The sequence below is a fragment of the Vombatus ursinus genome, unplaced genomic scaffold, assembly GCF_900497805.2.
Source record: "Vombatus ursinus unplaced genomic scaffold, bare-nosed wombat genome assembly UNPS02015030.1, whole genome shotgun sequence".
Lineage (NCBI taxonomy): Eukaryota > Metazoa > Chordata > Mammalia > Diprotodontia > Vombatidae > Vombatus > Vombatus ursinus.
In genome coordinates, this window is record NW_020954808.1 from 1,917,875 (window position 1) to 1,932,640 (window position 14,766).

A 14,766-nucleotide genomic window follows, 5' to 3' on the forward strand; every position below is an offset into this window, starting at 1 on the left:
GCTGAGGCCCCGGTGAAGTTCCCCTGTGGCCTCTGGGGAGCTCAGGTATGGTCCTTTGGGGAAGGCAGTGCGTTATGATGAACAGGTCGCTAGGCTTGGAGTTAGGAAGACTTGGGTTCAGATCCGTCGGACACTAGCTTAGCTGCGTGACCTTGGCCAAGTGCTGTGCCCAGTAGAAGGCCAGTCTAGGGAGTCCCGGAAGTAGCACGATGACCCAGCTGTGGAAGCCCGGCCTCTCTGTGGCCCTTTGAATGCTGGGTGGTTGATGGGGAGGCCAGGCCTGGGCGGGGTTGTTCGGCCACATTCAGAATTTTCTGGTCCCTTGAGGGCTCCCTGTGGGCAGGTGGGAAAGAACCGGGGTTTCCCGGAAGGTAGCTGGGATGCAGGTACCTCTGACCTGAGGGTGATGACATATAACACACCCATCGATGAGATACTTAGAAAGCCAGCGTCTTCTTCTTCCCCTGAAAAACGGAGAAGGTTTAGATTAGGACGTCTTTTTTTAGAATGATTAATTGTGTGTTTAAGATGCGGTACTTGCTAGCCAGCTCATTCCCTCAGACTGACTTCCTGGGTCTCTGCAATAGGGAAATCTTGAGGTCACTTTCCCTGACACAGCAGTCAGCGTCTGAACCAGGTAGCGTCCTTTGCCGGGTGTTTGATCCCCGGGAGGCAGGGAGGCAGAGTGCACGGAGCCCTGGAGTTGGCATCCCAAGGCTGGGCTTCTGCTTCTGGCTAGGTGACCTTGAGCAGTTTCACCTGGCTCCTTTGGGACACAGTTTGCTCACTGGTGAAGGGAAGGGTGGACTCTGGCCCCGCAGTCCCTTCCAGGAACGAGCCCATGATGCTGCGACTCACGCTTGGGTGGGGCCTTCCAAATGCATCTCCTGGTGCTGGGGCGGGGCCGTGTCTTAGTATGTCCCACACAGGGAGGCCTACTTCAGGGTGTCAGAGCTGGGAGGGGCCCTAGAACAGGGAATGTCAGGGCTGGGAGGGGCCTTAGGACAGGGAATGTCAGAGCTGGGAAGGGCCTTAGAACAGGGAATGTCTGAGCTGGGAGGGGCCTTAGAACAGAATGTCAGAGCTGGGAAGGGCCTTAGAACAGGGAATGTCAGAGCTGGGAAGGGCCTTAGAACAGGGAATGTCAAATCTGGGAGGGCCATTAGAACCAGTGATGTCAGGGCTAGGAGGGGCCTTAGAACAGGAAATGTCAGGGCTAGGAGGGCCCTTAGAACAGGGAATGTCACGGCTAGGAGGGGCCTTAGAACAGGGGATGTCAGCTGGGAGGGCCCTTAGAACAGGGAATGTCAAATCGGGGAGGGCTATTAGAACCAGTGATGTCAGAGCTGGGAGGGGCTTTAGAACCAAGCACAGAATGTCAGAGTGAGAAAGGATCTTAGATCACTCAACATTAGAGCTGGGAGGGCCCTTAGGATGGAGGACAGAGACCATCTGAGCTCAAGGGGCTCACCAATATCACCTCATTGTACAGATAGGGACATTGGCATCTGGAGGGGAGGTCACTTGCCTAAGGTCAGGGGCATAGCAGGTCCACAGAGAAGATAAAAACGAAGGGACCGACGTTTCTGGAGGAGCCCTGGCCACGAGAGGTCCCATGAGGAAACGTAAAAGTCCTGAGCATCCCTTTTTATGGGTCATAAAATAGTTGAGATTGGATGCCGTGGTGAGAGACGGCCCAGCCATAGGAAGCCTGAGCCAGAAGGGTCCTCAGGGACCAGCGAGAGCAGCCCGGGCTGTGCCCTGGAGGCAGCTCGTCCCACTTTGGGCTCCTCATCTACTTGGCCTTCCTGTCGGGGATCTCCACGTGATCCCAGCCCTGGCCCGGCGTTAGACGGTGAGCTCTGGCTTCTGCTTCTCTGTGTCCCTGCACTTAGCACAGTGCCTGGTACATAGTAGGACCTTCGTGAATACTTATTGACTTACTTGACCGTAAGCCTTGCGCCCCTGGGCCACGCAGAACAAGCCTGCTGGGCCTACTGGGTGACAGAAAGTTCTCAGACCTTGAAGATGGAGGGCATGTCCTCCCTCCCAGCCTGGACAAGGATGTTGGGGCGGGGGAGGGGAGGAGGAGCAAGCCGGTTTCCCTCTCAGGGCCTCAGTGTCCTCCACTGGCAATTAAGGAGAGTAGGATGGTCTCTTAAGGGCCCTTTCAGACAATAATGTGACTGAATTGAGGGCACCAAAGTTGTAAGCAGTCAGCTTTGGGGTAGAAAGAAGCCTGGGCTGATATTCAGAAAACCTGGTCACTGTGGGACCTTGGGAAATCCCTTCCACTCTTTGGGGCTCAGTTTCCCCATCTGTAAAATGAGGAAGTGAGACAAGGTAATCTCTACAAACAGACTTCCATCCCCAGTTATTGACAACCCCTGTTCCAAGGGCCCTCCCAGCCCTGACATCCCCTGTTCTAAGACCCCTCCCAGCCCTGACTTTCCCCCTTGGCCAGAAAAGACAGCTTTCTTTTTCTGCTGGCTTTGCTAAAAGTAGGCCCCAAGGTTCTGATAAGGTGGCAACTTTGTTTTATTCCTGTCTATGGGGATGGTTTTATCTGTTCAGTTTTCTGCCTTTTTTTCACACTGGGCTGAGCCAGGAGATACTTGATCGCTCACAGCCACCATCCTGAAGCTCCAGGGCCTGCCTCTCTCTTCCCTCAGGTAACATCTCCAGCTAATTCAGGAAGTGTGTCACGGCAGAGAAGCTGTCTGTCTGCAATGGACTGGAAAGGACCCTTGACTCTGGGTCAGCAGACCTTAGCTTAACGCCTCATAGATCGGAAACTGGAAGGGACTTAAGGGGCCATTGTGTCATTTCTCTCCTCTCCCCATCCCCCATTTTACAGATGAGAATACTGAGACACAGGGGTGGTCACTCAGCTAAGAAGTAGCCTTTTACCGAACCCACTCTGTGGATGCTCGTGCACCCTGGACGAGTGACTTTGTAACACAACCCCCAGCACCCTTCTCAGGCTTCGGCCTTCCTCAGACATCTTCTATCTGCATTTGTTGATGACCGAATGCCCCGTGGTAGGTTTTTGAATCCTTGGCAGTCCTTACACAATCGTGGACCCTGTTACATGTGGAGTAATGGACCCCACGTTGGCTTTGGGGTCTGAGCGCCTGGATTAGAATTCACTTCTGCTCCCTGTGCCCCCCTCCATCCGCCCTTCTTCTCATCTGCCACATAAGAGGGTTAGATTAGGCGATTTCGAGGGTTTCTTCTAGCTCTCAATCCCATGCCTGACTTTCCTGACTCTCAGTTTCCTCACCTGTAAAACAGGTATAGTGATTACTCATTTATTTTCCCTACCAGACGGGCTTCCACTTTATGTTAATAATCAGAATCATAATAAGAGCGCCCACGTCCACAGTGGATTGGGATTGATGCTGCGTGGTGTAGTGGATAGGGAGGTAGGTAGCCTGGGAGCCAGGCAGGCCCTGGGTTCGAGTGTTGCTTCTGACTCAGGCTGGAGCAGTGATCCTGGGTTTAACTTAAACTCTTAGGGCTCGAGTAAGAGCACACCAGTTGCAGGGAAGATAGACCTGCAGTGGTGGAGGGAGTTTCCTCACTGGGAGGTCCCTGTGGGTCAGTGAAATCACAGGCCCAGCCCCCATTCGCTCTGCTGATGCTCTCCAGTATAGCTTACTGATAGCTCATTTGTGGTTCACACATTGTCTCCTCCATTAGACCAGGAGCTCCTTGAGGGCAGGGGCTTTTTTTGCCTTTTTTTGGTATCCCCAGTACTTAGTATGGTGCCAGGCACTTAATAAATGCTTGCCTGATGGAGCCCTTTATAATTTACAAGGCTGGTCAAGAGAGGTCAAGTATTGTTAAAATGGCCAACGGGGTGGTCGGATGAGCTCTCTCCAGGTGCGTTGGGGACGGATGCACGAACCTGGAGAGAAAATACGCATTATTTTTTGTTACTGCTTCTGTTTCCTCCCTGCCCTGAGACCAGACCAAGGGGAGTGCTGGGCACATTCCAGGGTCGCAGTGAATCGGCAGAACCCCTGCCCCGCAGCAAGGAGAGTGTTGTGATTCCTGTTGGCCAGTGGGGGAACCTGCTTGGTGTTTGGGGTTGGAAAAGAGAGGTGGGTTCTGGGTTCGAATCCTGACTTGGCCATCATTATCTGCCCGTGTCCAAGCTGTGCCTCAGGCCTTTTCCTCCCCTACTCCCCCCAAGTGCCAGCACCCTTTTACGCCTTGTCTACACCTGTTAGAATATAAGCTTCTTGAAGGCAGATGCTATCTTACTTGGAGTAGGGTTGCAAACTTTTAGTACTGTACCTGGCATCATCCCATAAATGCTTAATAAATATGGTATCTATTGAGCAAATCTGATGTCATACACCAGCTATCTGTGTGACCCTGAGCCAGTCATTTAATCTTTGTTTGCCTCAGTTTTCTTATCTGTAAAATGGGGATAATAACAGCACCTATTTTGCAGGGTTGTTGTAAGGATCAAAAGAGATAATAATTATAAAGTACTTAGCACAGTGCCTAGCACATAGTAGGTACTTTATAAATGTAGCTGTTATTATCTGTCTATATCCTATCTATTATCTATCTGTCCCTCCATCCGTCCTCCATTCTTCTCTTCCTCTTCTCTTCTCTTGTCTTCTCTTCCTTTTCTCTCCCTCCTCTTTTCTCTTCTCTTCTCTTCTCTGCACTATCTCAGTATGTGATCCTGGGCAAGTCAGTTCTCCTCTCTCAGCCTGAGTTTCCATATTTGTCAAATGAAAAGATTGGCTTCAGGACCTCTAAAATTTCTTTTCATAGGCTTTGTTGAGATGAAGAGACCCTCGTTCAGAGGCCCACTTTGTATTATCCTCCATTGACAGATGACAGAGCAGCCTGTCTTGGTACATAGAGCACTGAATTTAAGTCAGCAAGCTCAGGTTCAGATCCTACCTTTATGAGTAGCTATTCAACCACTTTCAGTCTTAGTTTCTTAATCTGAAATAATAGAATTCCCCCTAAATAATGTATATTAACCTCTTGAAGTGCTAACAATGACTATTATAATCAGCCCACAAATAATATTAACTAACATTTATGTAGCACTTTGGGTTTGAGAAGCTGATTGATGTGGTGGAGAGAGAACTTGACAGCAAGACCTGAGTTCCAGCCCCAGCTCGGACATCCAAGTGACTGTGTGACCCTGGACAAGTCATTTCTTTTCAGTGTTGTAGGCCAGAGGCTTGGCTCAGAACACTTCCAGTGCAAATTAAAATGTGTTTAGGGAACATTTAACAAAATAAATAAATGCCCAACAGCATGTAGATCATGGAAACATGTGACTTCCTAAGTCAGGGAGCGTGGGCTGGCAGGGATCCTTGTGTTCTGTGTTAGTGGCCCTGATGCCTCTGCGCTGGGCAACCCTCGCGAAGGCTGAGAACCTTCTGAGAAGGTGCTGACCTGCTTTGGAGTCACTCATACAGTAAGTCACTGGTCCAGCCTCTAACCTGTCCCCATCCCGCTTTGTCAAGCTCTTTACATAAATTATGTCATTTGTTTTCATCTTCACAACAGATCGGGGAATGGAGGAGGGGTGCTTTTATTATCCCCATTTTACAGTTGAGGAAATGGAACCTGAGGGAGGTTGAGTGATTTGCCCAGGGTCACAGGGCTATTAAGTGTCAGATTCAAATGAAAGTCTCAAGGCTGACACTTATCCCGCGCTCCCCCTAGTGGCCCTAGTGGGTATGGGCCTCTAGGGCTTGCTTGTGGCAGGCTGCCCCTCCTGTGGACACACCCCTTCTTCCTGCCCTTTTCTGGAATCTTCCATAACCCTTGCTTGCATTCCCTATTTGTCTTTGGTCTCTTGGGTCTCTGCCCCTAGTCAGTACTTAGTGTCTCTCTGCCTGTGCCACCAGAGATGGAAAATCAAGATGTACCTGATTTAAAACCCATTTCTCATGAAGAAACCGTGACTTTCTAGTGCCCCGGGAGCTAGTCTTTCTTGGCTGTGGCTGGAACCCAGACGTCGCCCACATCAGCCTGAGAGGGACTCCTCTTCTTCTTCTGTTTGTCTGTGCCTAACGCGTCCCTTATTAGACTGTGAGTTTCTTGAGAACAGCGGCTGTCTTTTGTCCTTCCTATCTCCAGTTCTTGGCATAGTATGCTTAATACAGTTAGAAAGACCTGGATTTGGATCCTGTCCAGGCTCTGGATGTGTGAACCTGGGCAATTCAACCTTTCTCTAAGCCTGTTTCATCTCATATAAAAATGAGGAATTTGGACCAGATGATCTCTAAGGTTCCTTCTACCTTTAAATTCTATGATCCCATAGCCTGTCATACCTCGGTCTCCTCCAGCTGACCCCCCTGAAGACCTGAGACCCAGCGATACCCACCGGCCACCTCTGGCCCCTGACCTCTGACTAGAGCTGTGTTCCTTTTTTTTTTTCTTTTTAGGCAATTGGGATTAAGTGACTTGCCCAGGGTCACACAGCTCATAAGTGCCAAGTGTTTAGTCTGAGGCCAGATTTGAACTTGGGTACTCCTGACTTCAGGGCCGGTGCTCTATCCACTGCACTACCTAGCTGCCCCTAGAGCTGTATTCTTAGTCTACATGGGGTAGGGAACCTGCGGCCTCGAGTCCAGTCAGAGGGCCACACTTGAGGACCTAGAGAGCCACATATGGCCTTGAGGCCACAGGCTCCCCACCCCTGCCTACCCCTTCTCATCCTCCCCTTCCTGGGGACCTTTTTGACCACCCCTTGAACATACTCAAGGTTAACCACCGTCAGTGGTTGTCTCTCCCCATACGAACTTCCCGCCTCCCTCTCTTCATGTTCTTTATGCCCCTCTTCCTTCATTGGTAATAGATGATAGCTGTCTCCTGCTTGCCCCGCATCTGTCCTCTGCCTTTGGAGTGATTGACAGCCGGGATACATTGGAGCCTGTGATGTCCTTGGATTGGCAGCCCGGCCACGTCAAGAATGTATCAGTGTGGGGGACTCTTCCACCAGTGCAAGTGAACCCCCATCTTGGACTTGAAAGAGAAGTCCAAGAGGCAGGATGGTACACTGGACAGAGCCCTGAATTTGGAGTCAAAGGACTTGTGTTCGAATCCCAGCTCCAGTGCTTTTGGCCTACTAGAGGCTTAACCTCCCAGGGTCTGGGTTTCCTTTTCACCAAAATGAGGGGGTGGTGCTAAATGACACAAAGACCCTTCTAGCCCCTGAATCTGTGATCCCAAGTCACTTCATCTCCTGGGGCCTCAGTTTCCCCATCTGTAGAATGTCGAGTTGGACTCAGTGGCCTTTCGGGCCCTGAATCTGTGATCCTAGGAAGTTGCTTTAGCCACAAAGAAGTTAAATGAATCACGTCACGGCGAGCCTCAGATGCTCCTGAGACCTCAGAGGCCATCTGGCCCAACCTCTTCATTCCCCAGAAGAGGAAACCGAGGCCTAGTGAGTGGAAGGGACTTGACCAAGGTCACACGACTGGGGAGCGAGCCGGCCAAGCCGCGTCTCTGTCCACTGGGAACAGACCTTTGAGAAACTAGGCAGGCTTCAAAGCACTGGCTGAAAAATGAATAAATAAATAAAATTAAAAAAAAAAATAAAAGCGCTGGCTGATGGATTTCCCCAAGGCAGCCTGGCCTCCTCTCCTCCTCCCATTTGGTTCTGCCCCCATCCCCATCTTCAGCATCGGGCATCACTGATACATATGTTCAGACTGTAGGAAAGACCGCCCTTGAAAGGTGGGGAAAGGGAGAGCTAGTGACCCAGCGATCGTTAGCGTCTTGTGAGGTCGGTGGGAAAGAGGATGGCAAACTCCCGGCTGAGATGTTGACCGCCGTCCTGTCCCCCTCCAGGGCCCAAAGGGTGGGGGGTTCCTTATAGGTGACGTGATCTCCAACACAAAGGAATGTAACATAGAAAGTCCCGAGGACCAGCAGTGAAGATGTTGTCTCCCTCTTGGGTGAGAAGTGGTGGTCTGTTGGGGCAGAATGGGGTGTATTCTGTCCTGCAAGGCCAATGTTTTAGCTTGTTTTGCATAAATATACTATTTTACAACCTGGGATTCAGGGGTGGGAATGGGAAAGGTAGTCCTTGGGAAGTAATATCAATGTAAAAAGACAAATTAATAAGATATTTTCTTAAAAGGATAGAAAAAAGAAGTAAAAGAATTTTTCTGGCCATGTTATGAAGTGCCTATGTTAATGTAAAACATTGCTGATGCTATTAAGAGTGATAACAAGATTAAAACAAAAGTCAGATTTTCGATTTAATATACCAGACATGAGAGGCTGTGGGGGGTAGTGGTTAGTTACCCTTAAAGACAGAAGCCCTTGGGTTCAAGTCTTTGCCTCTGATACGTCCTGGCTTTTGTGACCCTTGGATAAGTCATTCTTCCTCTCAGTGCACTAGGTAACTCCTAGACTGTGAGCTTTTTGAGGGAAAGAACTGTCTCTTGCTTGTTTTTGTATCCCGGTGCTTGGAATGGAGCCTGATACGTATTTATTCACTGTGACTCTTATGTTGCTGAGAAGGTGCTAACCTACATTAGTAGAGAGCATTTCCTCACCTGGCAGTTACCCATATGCCAATATAGTCATAGGGCCGGTCGCTGTTGCTGTGCCAAATGTCATAATTCTGTAGGCAAACCAAGTTGTAATAATAATAACGGTGGTAATACTCCAAATCCAACCATCTCCCCACCACGTCGCAGTTCTTTGCAGTGCGTGTTAGCCCGCCAATGTGGGTCCACTTTTCATGACACAGACACGCAACTTGGCCAACAGTTACGCGGCGTGTGTGTTTCCTTCTCAGTACTCCAGGGGTCTGCCATTTGTCAGTGAAGGTGGACCGGTCGTGGCCCCTTTGTGCCATGGTAGACCATCTTTGAGTTGAAATGGCCCCTCTCAGGTGGGCTGGGCTGGTCTCTGGGTGACACACACATGGTCCATCCTTGATCGGGTCTGTGCTCCCAGCCTGGTCTAGTAAAGGGAATGGGCCCTTCCCAGAGATGGGCCTCCTTCTCATCAGTAAAATGAAAAGGTTGGGCTGCATAACTTTTTGGTGCCAGTAGTCTGTGGGTCACGTGACGGTCTCTGAGCTCTGACATTCCCTATTCTAAAAGCTCTCCCAGCTCTGACATTGGTTTTTTTTTTTTTTTTTTTTTTTGTTTTTTTTTTTTTGTTTTTTTTGTTTTCAACAGTCACTTCCATACACTTTTGAGTTTTAAATTTTTCTCCCCCTCCCTCCCTCCCCAAGATGGCACACAATCTGATATAGGCTGTACATATACATTCCTATTAAACCTATTTTCACACTAGTGATGTTGTAAGTAAGAATTGGAACCAATAGAAGGAACCACCAGAAAGAGGAAACAAAACAAAACAGAAGAAAAAAAAATAGCAATTAGTATGCTTTAATCTGCATTCAGACTCCGTGGTTCTGTCTCTGGATGTGGATAGCATTTTCCATCATGAGACTTGCTGAGAAGGATTAAGTCTATCAATATTAGTCATCACACAACGTGGCTGTTGCTGTGTACAGTGTTCTCCTGGTTCTGCTCATTTCACTCAGCATCAGTCCATACAAGTCTTTCCAGGTTTTTCTGAAGTCTGCCTGCTCATCATTTTTTATAGTACAATAGTATTCCATTACATTCATATACCACAACCTGTTCAGCCGTACCCCAATTGATGGGTATTCCCTCAATTTCCAATTCTTTGCCACCACAAAAATAGCTGCTGTAAATATTTTTGTACATGTGGGTCCTTTTCCCATTTGTGTGATCTCTTTGGGATACAGACCTAGAAGTGCTGTTGCTGGGTCAAAGGGTATCTGACATTGTTTTCTAAGGGGATCTTCTGGCTCTGCCATTCTATGTACTTAATTGTTTATTGAATTAAGTTAACAGGAAGAGAAAAAGAAGGGCCTCCTGTAGGGGTGGGGGTGGGGTGGGCTGGAGCATAGTAAGCAAGAGAACTGAGCTGGGCCTGGTTTGTGCTGGGGAGGGCCGGGAAGAGAGGCCAGGCAGGCTGGATCCACAGCTCACTTCCCTTTTTCACTGTCTCTTTCTCTCTCTTTCCCCATAGCTGGCCCCTCCAAGGACACTCCCCAAGTCCCCAGCTGGGGGCTCAGCGTAGGCCTGGAGTGGAGACCCCTCTCCTTCCCTTCATGATTCGATAGTAGCTCAGGTAATTGGGGCAGCTGCGGGGTGGGAAGGGAACCAAAGACAAGTCACCCTGATGCTCTCCCCACATCAGCAATCTCTCCACTGGTACAGATCGCAGCCCCTTTGGACCTTGTCTTCCTTGCATGGGCTGGACTGAGGCCTTCCTCTGGTCCCTCCATGTCTGCGGATCCTGTGGCTACTCCCTCTCACTTGCCATTCTCTCACTGCAGTGGGGGCAGGGGGCACACTTTGGGCATCCTCAGCCATGATGCCTCCCCCTGGGGCTCTGTGATAGGGAGGCAGCAACACCACCACAGGGATTCATGGTTCTCCAGATTGGCTTTCATCAGCCTAGGCCACGTAGGCTCTCAAGGAGCACAGAGCCGTTTCCCAAGTGGGTCCAGCCTGCTGGCCTCCTCTGGTCAGAGATTGGGTGGAGGGTGGGGTACACTGAACTGAACTTGGAGGTGGAAGACCAGGGTTCAAGGCCACACTGTTCAATTGGCTCCGGGGTCAGGGGATCTGAGTTCAAGTCCTGTCTCTGACGCATCCTACCTGTGTGACCTTAGGCAAGTCATGTGGCCCTTGTAGTCCTCAGTTTACTCATCTGTAAAATGACCAGACAGCCTCTGGGTTCCTTCCCAGCTCCACGTCCAGGGTCCTAGAGCCCTGGGTTTCCTGCCAGGCAGCAGTGGGCAGCTCATCTGCTTGCTCTGGGCCTCCTCTGGGCCTCCTCTGTGCAGTGCTGCAGCTGCTTGAAAAAGGAGCCCTATGAGCTTAGGAATCTTCAAGGTCCCTTCGAGACTTAACTCAGGAGTGCCCAGGGTCATTCCACCCCTCCCCCGACTCTCCCCCCTGCCCAGCCCAGCCCAGCTTTGGAGGCTCCTCTGCCTCCACCCCCTCGTCCCTGTGTCCCCTGTCCTGGTCCTGGCAGTGCCCTGTGATCCCCTCACCCCCGGGCCGAGGACAGAAGGCGCCCGTCTGACAGGGAGGCGTGTGTGTGTGTGTGTGTGTGTGTGTGTGTGTGTGTGGTATGGTGCGTGATGCGTATATGTGATGTGCTGTCTGCAGTATGTGTGCTGTGTATGTGTTGTGTTGTGTGTGTATGTAGGGGTGCATGTGTTTATGGTATGTGGTGTGTGCAGGTAGTACATGTTAGCTGTGATATGTGTTTGGTGTGCGGTCTGCATGTTGTATGTATGTGATAGGAGTATTGTGTGTTGCATAGTATGTGTGTGGAGTTTTTGTGTCTGACTTATATCTGGCTGTGTGTCTCATAGTATCTGTGAGTGTGTGTGTTAGGGTTGTGTGTGTGTGTGTGTGTGTGTGCCCCAAATGTATCTGTGTATCTTCAGGTATATTTGTGGGTGTCTCCATGAGGTTTCTTTGCATCTTAGATTTAGAGCTGAGAAGGACCCTTGAGGTCAATCCCCTCCTTTTACACGTGAGGAAACTGAGGCCCAGAGAAATTAAAGTGACTTGTCCTGGGTCACAGAGCTAGTGAACTCCTGCGGTGGGATTTGAACTCAGCTCTTCAGGTCCAAATCAGCGCTCTTTCCCAGTGTATATGTTCTGCCTCTCCTGGGCTTCTGTTAGTATGTCTCCAAGGGCTGTGTGTGTGTGTGTGTGTGTGTGTGTGTCTGTCTGTCTGTCTGTCTGTCTGTCTGTCCGCCTGCCTCGGTCTCCCTCTCCTCCTGGGGATGAGGGGGCAAAGCCACAGCCTGTGGAGAAGTCCAGGGATCCTGGCTGTGGGCAAGATATTTTGCCCAAATTCTTCTTTGTTAAGGTGGGGGTGTTCCTTCCTGTACCCCAGACCTCCCAGTGCTTTAGAAAAGGGGGCTACTGGTATGGTGCCAGGGAGAAAAGGCTGCTTTTAGAGTCAGAAGACCTGGGTTCAAATCCAGGCTTTGCCACTCTCTACCTGTGTGACCTTGGACAAGTCACATCAGTTCCTGAGCCTCAGTTTCCTTTTCTGTAAAATGAGTTGGTTGAACTTGATAGCCTCTGAAATGCCTTCCAGAGCAGGGGGAAAGAGAAGTGCTCATCATACTCGTCAGCATTGATATTACACTGGGAGGTTTGCAAAGCACTTTACAAATATTATCTCCTTTGGTCTTCACAATAACCCCATGAGGCAGGTGCTATTATTATCCCCATTTTAGAGGTGAGAAAACTGAGGCTGAGGGGTTAAATACCCTCTGGTTCCTGAGGTGGGATCTGAAGTCAGGTCTGACTACAAGCCTCGCTGGGGTGCAGGGGGGATGCCTCAGGCACCAGAGGCCTAACACTAAATCAATCTCTCTCTCTCTCTCTCTCTCTCTCTCTCTCTCTCCCCCCCCTCCCCCTTCTCCCCTCCCTCCTCCCTCCCCCTCCTCCCTTCCCCTCTCCTCCCACCTTCTCCCCTCCCTCCTCCCCCTTCTTTTTCCCCTTTTTCCCTTTTCCTCTCCTCCCTCCTCTCCCTCCCTCCTCCCTCCCCCTCCTCCCCTTCCCTCCCCTCTCCTCCCTCTCCTCTCTCCCCCTCTCATCCCCCCCTCCTCCCCATCTCCCCTCCCCCTCCCACCTTCTCTGTGTCTCTCCTTTCCCTCTCTCCCTTCCCCCCTCCAGTGGAGATGGATGATGAGGACGGGCGATGCTTGCTAGACGTGATTTGGTGAGTTACCGCGTCCCCTCCCCTGCCTGTTGGGTGGGTGTCCCCTTTCCCCTTCCCCATTCTCACTCATCATGTTCTTTTTTTCCTTACAGTGACCCTCAAGCCCTCAATGATTTTTTACATGGATCAGAGAAAGTGAGTCATGGGGTTGGGGACTCTCGGGGGGCCGGTGGGGAGGGGGCAGAGTCGGGCAGAGGGCTAGCTAGAGCAGCAGACTTGTCGTCTCCCTTTCCTGGTGACCTCTTTCTGAAAGGCATGGTGATGAGCTCCCCGTCTTCCCTCCCCCCCAAATCAATGCCGCCCTCTCCCGAGAAGACAGACCCATGTTGTAACTCAGGGCACCGGTCTCCTCACCAGACCTTTGACCTTTGGCCTGCGATCGGGCGGGTGTCTTTACAGATTGACAGCGATGACCTTTTGGATAACACGGGGGAAGCCACAAGTGCCTTCTTTGAAGGGGCTGGGGTGAGTGGCCTGGGGGGAGGGTGGAAGGATGGGGTGTGGGGGGTGGGGAGCCCTGGGGAGAAAGGAAGGTGCAGTGGTCCAGCCCCCCTTCCCAAGGACAGAGGAACGAGGCAGCAGGAAGTGGACCAGAGACTAGGGTGAGCACAGATAGCGCGCCTGCGGCCAAGGGAAGGATTGATGGACAGCGCCTAGCAAACCTTAACTCGCTACAGGGCTGAGAGCTGTTATTATTATTATTATTGTTATGGCAAATGAAGGCCACGAGGAGATGCCTGGTTTTGAGTAGAATCTTGTAGTCGTGCTCTTTAATCCACAAAGCAGTCTCAAGTGATGCAGAGGGAGAGGCAACCAACTCGACATTGAGAAGGCCCCAGTTTGAATCCTGCCTGGGCAAGTCAGTCTCTCCAGGCTTCAGTTTCCTCATCTATAAGCCGAGGGGTTTGGATTCCGTGGCTTCTCACGTCCCTCCCAGGCCTGAATGCACGGTCCTCTGACCATATTCCCAACATCATTTGTGGCCCCGTGACGATGCAGCCTGGGGTAGCACATTGTCTGGGATGAACCTACCTCTTTCCTTTTTGTGGTGTAGCAAGGACACCATCAATGCGTGAGCACCATTCAGATTTTGCATGGATGAGAAAGGAGGTGTGTCAGTCTGCATTTATTAAGCACCTGTTGTGTGCTGGGCATTGTTCCAGGTGCTTAGCACATAAAGAGAAAACAAGCTTTCAAAGACCTTGCCTTTTATTGTGGTTGATAAGTACATAAATAAATATATTCAAAATTAATATAAATATGAGGTAAAGATGGGGTGCTCACTAGCATTTGGGGGACTGGGAATGGCCTTCTGTGGAAAAATTAACTTGAGCTGAATCTTAGGAAGCCAGGGGTTCTAAGAGGTGGAGGTAGAGAGGGAGGACGTTTTCCTAGCACTAAAAATGGCCGGTGCAAAGGCATGGTGATGGGAAATGTGGCATTTGTGAAGAATAGCGGGGAGGTGAGTTTGGCTGGAATTTAGAGTGTAGGGATGGGAGTCATGTACAGTAAGTTTGGAAAAGTAGCTTGGAGCCAGGTTGTGAAGGGCTTTAAGCACCAAGTAGAGGAGTATGGTTTTGATCCTAGCAGCGATAGGGAGCCATTGCAGTTTATTGAACAGGGGAGTGACTGCTTTTGGGAAGATCACTTTGGTTGCTGTATGTTGGATCGATTGGAGGCTGGAGGCAGGAAAATATCTTGAAAAGTGATCTCTAAATGCCTTTAAAACTGTATTATCTCCCAAGTGTCCTTCCTTCCTTCCTTCTTTCTTTCCTTCCCTCCCTCCCTTCCTCTCTCTCTCTCTTTCCCTTCCTTCCTTTCTTCCTTCTTTCCTTCCATCCCTTCCTCTCTCTCTGTCTTTCCCTTCCTTCCTTTCTTTCTTCCTTCCCTCCCTCTCTTTCCCTTTCTTCCTTCCTTCCTTCTTTCTTTCCTTCCCTCCCTCCCTCTCTCTCTCTCTTTCCCTTC

At 50.4% G+C, this 14,766-nt stretch overlaps 1 protein-coding gene across 6 annotated transcripts in view; it reads left to right on the plus strand.

The window, feature by feature from the left end:
• The window catches only part of BICRA (BRD4 interacting chromatin remodeling complex associated protein), a 66,847-nt gene that overhangs the window by 33,076 nt on the left and 19,005 nt on the right, over positions 1-14,766 (plus strand). For 5 of the 6 annotated variants that reach the window (XM_027845957.1, XM_027845962.1, XM_027845959.1 and 2 more), the window contains exons 2-5: positions 10,072-10,173; positions 12,756-12,801; positions 12,894-12,936; positions 13,201-13,266. In XM_027845957.1, coding sequence (XP_027701758.1) covers positions 12,761-12,801; positions 12,894-12,936; positions 13,201-13,266 — 150 coding nt within the window. In that variant the 5' untranslated portion in view covers positions 10,072-10,173; positions 12,756-12,760. The remainder of the gene's footprint in view (positions 1-10,071; positions 10,174-12,755; positions 12,802-12,893; positions 12,937-13,200; positions 13,267-14,766) is intronic. The other variant, XM_027845961.1, reaches the window with a different exon arrangement.